Below are 9,012 nucleotides of genomic sequence, written 5' to 3'. Positions count from 1 at the left end.
CAGAAGGGTCCAGACTGAAGCCCCAGGTCCAGCCATATTCCAACTCCAGGAACATTCAAACCAAACATTATACTGCCATCTCCCAAAACTTAATCGTGGCCATCACAGTGATGATCTGAGAGTCAGCAAATCCATGGGTCATCGTAACAGTGATGATGGGTACCAAGCGAAGCTGCCAGTCCTCTGCTTGAGAAGAGGCATGAAGGTGAGGTGGCAGGATTAGGCCACCACAGACTGTCAGGAAGAAGCAGCTCACTGTCAGGTGGAGTCCATGCAGAACTGGGGTGTAGGGATCCCCACAAATGGTATTATTACCCTCATGTGTCTCTTGCTTGATTTCCTGATGAAACTTTAAATAGCTCTTGTTTAACCATCCATTTAAACGAAAAGGTCTAGAGAAGCAATGGAAAGGCCCACCCATGTATTTCTTTCACTTTGTACGTACCAAAACCACAGCAAAAGTGTATTAACTCCTACATACATAGCTCTCCAGAAATCCACTGACCTCTCTTTTGGAGGTCCCTCTCAGAAGACAAGCGTCCAAAGGCAATCACAGTTATTCCAAAAGTGATCTAAAAATCAAATCTCTGTTCAGTTTAGCCTTCAGGCTACCTCAGCAATTATACCTCACCCCCTAAATGAGGGTATATCCCATGCTGCATTGGGCCAATTCTCCCCTCTGTCTCAAAGACAGTTCCTTCTATTTTCTGCTTGTATGTTAAGCAATTAAAATGCTTTATCTTCAACAAGATATTAATCTTAATATTGTTCTAATTTGTTTCATCTTTTTCTGCCTCTCATGCAGAAATAAGTCTTGACAATAGTAACTGATAAAGACAATAACCAGAAAGCTCCACAATAAGCCATCATATACACTATTTTAGTTTGTCAAAACAATTAGTGTTCATTTTGACTTTATTCAGTTAAATCTGCAGTGGCTGATCAGTTTAAATTATGTATTAGGCTGCCCAGCTATACTTGTTTATTCATGCATGGACTTGAAGAATTTTCATTTTCTCAGTACAAAAAAGCAACAGCCAAAAAGTCTCTCGTATTATAAAATGTAAAGACACTTTCTTCTCAGCCCCATTTCTGCTCCATAGTTTTGAAGCTGCTTTCTTCTTTACCCTGTTTATTTCAATTAACTTATTACTGCATCCACAGTTATTGGCAGCCACATTTGCAGCAGCAGGAAGCATGTACTGTTACTTTTACCCCTTGCAATTAACTCCTGAGCAAGGCAATATCAGAGCTAAACCAAATGATGTTGATTTTAAAAGGATCAAAAATAGCATTACAGGCTGCATTTGAACTCCTGCCTTGCTTGAAGAGGAACTGCTCGCAGGAATGCTTACAGTTAAGCCTCACACTCCTCTCTTTCAAGAACAAAAGTTTGTGAATCAAGAGAGCTGGTTTTCTGGTTTTGCTCATGTTTATAAGCAGTCCTTGCTAGAATGCCCGGAAGAAGGCAAAGGATGTGGGGGGGGGGGGGGGGGGGGGGGGGGAGGGAGGGAGGGATGATACACTTGTATGCACGGAGAGAGATGACACAGATTTAGATAAAGGAAAGCAAAATCTGCAGTGACCATGTACAGCATCAGTTATGTTTCTCCAGTACGCAGTGGATGAGCAGAATGGAAATCTGGCTGTCGAAGCTGTTTCTCTGTGATGAAAAAAAGAATGTGAATTGCATACTCCTTCCCAGAGCTGCCTCCATCAGGCCAGGTTCAAGAACCTGGTAATAGAAGGTTTATGCCAATATTTACAAATCACAGAAAGATATTCTGGCAGCTCTGACATGGTGAGTGCGGTTGTTCAGTGACAGACTGACAAGGTGAATGGTGGCAGGGCTCACAATAACACAAAGAGCCAGAGTCTGAATCCTCTCAAAGAGCTGGGGAGCAAGGCAGAACTTGTATTCATTAACGGGAATGCCAGTTAATATCCCAAGTTGTGAGAGTAACTAAAAGGGTCGCCTGCGTGGCTCTTGGGCACGTATAGCACAAAGTATGCTGCAGAAACATCTGTGTAGGGCAGAGAGGTGTGAGTGGAGAGAACTGGGTGGCAAAAGGCCATCTCTCAGAGCCAGTCTCAAGTGCAACGTACCTGACAGGTAACAGATCTGCTTTCAAATTGATTGCACACAGCAAAGACTGCACTGATCTGCATTAGGTCTGTTACAGAAGTGCTTTTGCAGTTTTGGGGGCTGCTGTGCTGGGCACATGGGCAAGGGCCTCACATGCAACATGCCCACACATATGGGGTGACAGCAACTGCTCCCATGGGCTCTGAGAACAGCAGGATAGGCAAACAGCTACTCTTGTTGCTCCCTTAATTCAGCAAATAACGTAATAAGTGTTCTGGTGAAAAGATTTGAATTTTGCTGAATTAAGTGCTTTAGAGCAAGTGGTTTTATTACTTTATAATTAGCATAATTTCCCTCATAGGGATTCTTGCAATTAAATAATTAGCAGTAATGTTACCCAAAGGTGTTCTTTAATGAATTTCTTAAGGTACTGCACCGGTTAACGAAAGCCGAAAGGCCTCATTTTCACGCAGCCCGAACGCTCCCTGCTCTCGCCAACGCACAGGATGTCGGAGGAGGCTGTTGCCCTTTATGCCGGGCCAGGCCGTTCGCCCCGGTGGGGAGGGCACAGAGCGGCCGCCTCGCTGCCTGCTCTCCCCGACGGCGCAGCTGAGGAGCAGCGGCCGGGGAGAAGCCCCGGCAGCGCCCTGCTCCGCCAGGGGCCGCGGACCCCCAGGCCGCCCCTCGACAGCACCCGCGGGGGCAGCACCTCGGGCCGGGACCTGTCGCTCCGGGGCCCCACGCACCGCTCGCGGCTCTCCAGCGCCACCCGTCGGGGAACGGGGCGGCGGCGGAGAGGGACCGCTCCGGCGGGGACGGGCACCGGCACCGGCACTGCCGCGGGGCTGCCTGCCGTACGGCTGGCCCCGGCCTGCCCGGGCCAAGAGCCGCCGGAAAGGGTAAAGCTGTTGTCGTTTTATCTTTCTTTCTTTTCTCTTTTAATTGGCGGGACATCGCGTGTGGCCGGGCGCGGGAGTCCCCGAGCAGGGGAGGCAGGGAAAAGGAAATCCCCATTTACCTCCCGGGGATCTCGCCTCAAAGGCAAATTTGCACCATGTAAGTAGCTGGTTAAACAAGGGCGTTTCCGTTTGTTAATTGATGTAATTATGCCGTAGCAATAATGGGCAGGCCGGGATGCAAGCAGGCATCCATCCACCCATCACCTCAGCACCGACCAGCTGCGGCCCCGCCTCCCCCTCTCCCGGTGGGACCGGTTCGGATCTAGGCGAGGAATGGACTCCTCGCTCCTCACTCGTTAGGGACGGAGGCTGCGGGCTGTTCCCGGCCCGCTCCCGGCCACAGCCGCTGCCCGCGCAGGCAGCGCACGCCGTGCGGGCCGAGGTCCGATCCCGCTCCTGCGGTCATGGGCGGTCGGGAAGGGCTGCAGGGAAGCCGCAGGGGAACACGGCCAGCAGGACCCACCGTAAAAGCAGAGTCCGGCCCAGCGGGTGGAAGCCAGGGCAGCGCCTGCCTGAGCCCTGAGCCCGGGGAGTGAACCGCACGGCCACGGCCTCCGCTGCTCCTGCCTGCGGCAGACGGGGGCACGGCGGGAGGAGGGGGGGACGCGATCTCCCCCATTCAATATCATTCATTTCCCCTAAAACAAATGTGGATTGTGTTTAAAAAAGAGAAAAGAGAAGGGAAGAGGCCGCCCGGCCCCTGCCTGCGCCGTGCCCAGAAGCGCAGCGCCCCAACAACATGAAACAAGTGTTGCGGGCGCTGCCCGCTCCTGCCCGGCGCTGCCTGCTCTGCCGGCAGGGCCGTGACGTCACCCCGCTCCTCGCCCACCGAGGAACGCTAAAGACCTATAGAGCCGAAAATAATACAACAAGCAAGCTCCGTGTCTTGCAAGCCCTACGTGATTTCCCCCCCCCCCCCCCCCCCCTTTGGAAAAAGCCCCTTTGCGCTTAAACTCTCTATACATGTGGAGTGGCTTTTCAAAGTCCCTCTATACAAACATATTTATTACGAGAGATGGGGAGCGGGGGGTAGCCGAGTTTTTAACCCAGGCACCCCCCTCACTCTCAGACGTCTGGCAGCTCTTCTAAAGTGCAATCATCTATAATTGAGGGAAAAAAAAAAAGCCATACGTGGAAATGTGTGTGTGAGAAGGTGCATCTTGAAGCGGGGTTTAGTTACAATCGATCTTGGGGGGAAAATATTGCCTATGGTCCAAAAATAAGGAGCGACTATGTCCTTCTCCCAGTTCGGATACCCCTACAGCACCACTTCACAGGTAAGGCGAGTGAGCAGCACTCACTTTTGTTTAGATTCCGCTGCTGCTGTCCAGATGTCTTGTTCCCCCTCCCTTTTATTCTTCCCTTTCCCTTACTTAGAGCCTTTTTTTAAAAGGGCACATCTGGAGCCTTTTTAAAAAAAAATGTGCGTGTGTGTTTATGTCTCGTTTGTGTTGTGTTAGGCTTAAACAAATAACTCGCCGTGTGCACAGCAAAGGCGTTTAGGAAACCTGTGCTTCCCCCTCCCCCTCCCTCCACCGTTCACTTTTAAGTGCAACAAACAAATAACATCAGTCCCGGCTGCGCGCGGCCGCGGAGGGTGCGCGGGCAGCAGGACCGCCGCTTTGCGGGGTCTGCCAGCCGGATCCGTTCTGTGCCGTCCCCTCTACCCTTTCTCCCGACCGGTCCTTTTCCTGAGTTTGTTGGGAGTATTTTTTTCTCCCCCGTACGATTTCCGAAGGACATCCCCTGCACATCCCCACCCAGGCCCCCTGCGTTAACCAAGTCGTCGCTATAGGTACCTCGAGTCCCCATTTATTTGGGTAGAATTATTTATACACCGTAATCACTGCAAGTGTGCCTCCTGCGCTTGGGAAGTTTGCTGTCCCCTTGAACTTATTGAAATCAAATGTCTTCGATTGCGTTAGCTGGCATTTACTGCTTTGTCTATCGTCAAGTTAACTGTAATCGCAACTTCGTGGCTTTAAATCAACGCGAACGGACCGAGCGGGAAGTGAAAGAAGGAGCCGCACGAATCTTTTGCCATTCTCGAGAGCAGTTATTTCCTTCAAGTTTTGTCTGCTTGATTAATCGTGTCCCCTTCCCAAGGGCTCCCGCTTCCCATTCCGTTTATTTCCCGGTTTCTATAATTAGTTGCCTCAGCTCTGGTTTCCTACCCCTTTTGTCACCCCCTCCACACACACACAGACGCACACACTCGAGTCCCCGCGATGGGGCTGCCTCGACAGTCACTCTGCACCGTCCCTCTCTCTGCTTTGCTTCCCGCAGTTCTTCGTGTCCGGCAACCCCAGCATGACCTGCTGCGAGGCTGCGCCCCGCTCCGCGCCGGATGCCTCCTCGGCGCCGGCCTCCGCGTCCCTGTGCTGCGCCTCGTACGAGAGCCGGCTGCTGCCGCCGGGCCGCGCAGAGCTCAATGCGGCGCTGGGCATGTACGCTGCCCCGATCGCCGCTGGCCAGGGCTACGGAAGCTACCTGCCCTACGGCACCGAGCCCGCCACGCTCTACTCCGCGCTGGTGAGTGCCCGCCAGCTGCAGATGGGGATGGGGATGAGAGCAAGAGGTGGAAAACTTCGCGGTCAGCAGTCGATGGAGGGCCGGGGGCGGTCGAAGGGCACGGGTTGAAGGGACTTGGCTGCCGCGGCAACTCGGGACGGAAGGGGGCCGGGGGTCCCCTCCTGCTCGACGCCGAATGCTGCCGCTTCCCTTGCAGAACCCCCAGTATGAAATCAAGGACGGCGCCGGCACGTTGCACTCGGGAATCGCGCAGTCCGCTGCCTACTACTCCTACGATCATTCCTTCGGGCAGTACCAGTACGACAGGTAAAGCCCCTTTGATCAGCGCCCGATCGCGTTAGCATCCCCCTGCGAGGCACAGGCCAACATCAAACGGTACCGGAGGGGGAGGGGGGAGCTCCGACCTGACAAAGTCGAGGCGCTCCGGGAGCACCAGTCAGTTAAAATCACACCTCGGAGCTGTGGCGGGAGGGCAGGGCCACACCGGCCTGTGGCGGAGCCGGGTCGGGTCCAGAGGGTCATGAAGCGCTCTGCCGGCTCCCCTTTCCTAACCTTCTCCCTGCAGGTATGGGACAGTGGATTTCAGTGGCTCTGCTAGACGCAAAAACGCAACGCGGGAGACGACGAGCACCCTCAAGACCTGGCTGTATGAGCACCGGAAAAACCCCTACCCCACCAAAGGAGAGAAAATCATGCTGGCCATCATCACCAAAATGACCCTGACCCAAGTGTCCACTTGGTTTGCTAACGCCAGACGGAGGCTCAAGAAAGAAAACAAAATGACCTGGTCTCCCAAGAACAAAGCGGGGGAAGAAAAGAAAGAACCAACCCCGCGGGAAGAGGAGGAGTACAGCGCGGAGGACGAAGGCAGAGGTAGGCAGGAGAGGCCGGACGGCGCCTCGAGGTACCTCGAAGTGGCGGCCGATCTCAAGGCCCCCCAGCTTCCCGTACCCGCACTAACGCCCTGGCGCCCCTCCTCCCCGCTATGTGTCCGAGCAGAGCACAAGAACTGCAAAGAGGACAAGGAGCTGCGGTTCAGCGACCTGGAGGAGGCGGAGGAGGAGGAAGAGGAGGAGGCGGGGAAGCCGGAGAAGGGCCGGGCCAGCTCCCTGCAGGAACCCCCCAGCATCGCCGCGGCTCCTCCCGAGGCTCTGCGGAGCAACTGCAGCCTGCCCGGCGCCTTCCGCACCTTCCCCTGCGCAAAGGCCCCAGCCGCGGACTTCGCACCCCCAGCCCTGTCCGGCCCGCCGCCGCCCTACGTGTCCGCGGAGAAGCCGCGCATCTGGTCGCTGGCGCGCACCGCGGGGGCCAGCGCTGCGCGCAGGGGCAGCCCCGAGGGCGGCGGCGCGGCGGGGGAGCAGCCCCTGCCCGCCAAGGCCTTTCGGAGCTCCGCTTTCAACCTGCAGCCGCTCCCGCAGAGCTGCGCGTCCCACCGCGGCCTGGGGGAGTCATGCCAGTACGCGGCGGCGGGCGAAGGTACCCGCGGCGGCGGGGCCGCGGGGACGGGCGGGACCGCGGATCGGGCCGGGACACAGGGCGCGGCGTGAGCCCGCCTTCGGCTGACAACCTCCCTATAGCCGCCACGGGCCCACAGTGGCCGCGGCGTTAAGCTGGGCCCAGGTGTCAGGCGGGCGCGGGTCCGTGTCCCCCCGGCCGTGCAGACGCTAAGACCTCGCCTCTGCAGGCGAGTAGGCAGGGGAGGGCGGCTGGGCCGAGCCCGGCCTACCGCGAGCCGCTTGTGTCTGTGCAGGCTTCGGGCGGGGCGCCAAGGGCGGCCCGGAAGGCTCCGAGCTGGGCGGGCAGTGCCTGGACAGGCTGCGGACGGCGTTCCGGCCGGTGCTGCGGTGGTGAGGTAGGTGACGGGCCGGCTGCTGGGCCGACCCCGCACCAAGCGCCAGCTCGTCCGCAAAGCACTGGGGGCATCGTTCTGCCCTACTCCCGGAGCCCTTGATCCCGGGGAGGGCCGGCGGGACCGCCGGGGAAACGCTCATAACTGCTTCCCTCTCCCGCAGAGCCGCCTGCCCTTTCCTGAGGAGTGGTGACGGGGATCTGACTGCAGCGAGACTCTCGGCTTGACACAACGAAAGCAAGCTCTCCCTGGCCCGGCGGCGACCTCTCCAGCCACAGGCCCGTTGATCTGCCATCGCCGGGACAAGGACCTGCTGCTCACCAGGGGGCGAGGGGCGGCGGGCGGAACGGTTCCCCGCGGGACCGGACCCCCGCCGCCCGTTGGTTCAGCACCCCCAGAAACACCTCTGCCACAACAACAACAACAAAAAGACTGATCTCCCTTTGTTCCCTACGTCGTGGTTCGTTTTTCCTTCTCCCTCTTTCCCCGCTCAGGGCGCAGTTGCCCGAGGCCGCTCCGCGCCGTCCCGTGGAGGGAGGAGTGGCGCCGGTCACACCGAGCGGTTTCTTTCCCGTGACTGTAATAGACAGCGCTGGAAGTATTGTCAGAGTCCCCAGTAAACACGGGTGAACTGACCGCCGTGAAGCCCCTGTGACCCCGGGAGCGCTTTAGCCAGGAGTGGCTCCGGGCACCGGAGCAGGACGTTGTTAGTGTGTCAGTGATGTCGGTCAGTCAAAAGAGCAGTGCTGCATTTTACAGAACAGACGAGAAAGGGAAACCGTATCTCTGCATTATTTCTGTTTAATTACAAGTGTCATCAAACACTTTGTGTTCAGACTAATAAACCAAGCAGGGATGATGAAAGAATGTTTCTTTGTACCTGTCTCTAGAAGCAGTGGCAATAATTTAAATTAATAACTGTGGTAATTAAGAGGTCATGTATAGATCAACCTGATACCTGCTATTTCCAAGTTCACCAGGGTCAACATTTACATTAAGTCACTTGTGGTCAATAGAGTCCAATGAATTCTGCCTTAATAAATCAGGGAAATCAATCTTGAATATTGAGAATACTTCTGTATGTTTACCAAAGGCTACCAAGATAAGTGGGGCTGGGAGTCCTCTCTGTTTGCGACCGGAGAAGCAGCTCACAGGGGAAAGGAGAAGCAGCAGAATGGTGGGAGAGGTGGTGGAGGCTGCCAGGGACTGTGGAGGGGAACGGAGCAGCCATGGGCTGGGCGGATCTGTCTAAAGCGGCGAACGGGGGGGTTTTGCAGGAGTCAGGGCGGGAAAACGTCCGGCCGGGAGCGGGACAGGGGTAGGGAGCGGCATAGGTCCGGCCAAGATCAGGGCCGGGAGCGCCGCCACAGCCGCCGGCCTCGGCACTTTGCCTCGCCAAAACACACCTGGGCAACCGGCGGCGCAGGAGCCGCAGTCTATTGCAGTGACCCGCAGCTTAGAGTAGGGAAAATTAAGCTGCGAAAAGAAAACATTATTTCAAGTCGGATTTGAAGGATTAAGACTTGTAATAAAGAGTATTAGGCCCTTTAGAAGGGTTCCCGTAAGGCGACTTCTCTGTCCTCCTA

At 56.1% G+C, this 9,012-nt stretch overlaps 1 protein-coding gene across 1 annotated transcript; it reads left to right on the top strand.

Annotated features, from left to right (window-relative positions):
* The first annotated feature begins 4,225 nt into the window (after positions 1-4,225).
* On the top strand, positions 4,226-8,488 carry IRX6 (iroquois homeobox 6). Its single transcript, XM_034073309.1, has 7 exons — positions 4,226-4,322; positions 5,332-5,577; positions 5,774-5,883; positions 6,143-6,450; positions 6,577-7,053; positions 7,328-7,429; positions 7,590-8,488. Exons 1-6 carry the CDS (start codon positions 4,278-4,280, stop codon positions 7,426-7,428), a joined length of 1,287 nt encoding a protein of 428 aa, XP_033929200.1. The 5' UTR covers positions 4,226-4,277; the 3' UTR covers position 7,429; positions 7,590-8,488.
* Positions 8,489-9,012: the final 524 nt, after the last annotated feature.

Source organism: Melopsittacus undulatus, chromosome Z (genome assembly GCF_012275295.1).
Source record: "Melopsittacus undulatus isolate bMelUnd1 chromosome Z, bMelUnd1.mat.Z, whole genome shotgun sequence".
In the NCBI taxonomy this organism is placed as follows: Eukaryota; Metazoa; Chordata; class Aves; order Psittaciformes; family Psittaculidae; genus Melopsittacus; species Melopsittacus undulatus.
Note: the sequence above shows the minus strand (reverse complement) of the source record. Positions and strands in the feature narration are given on the sequence as shown.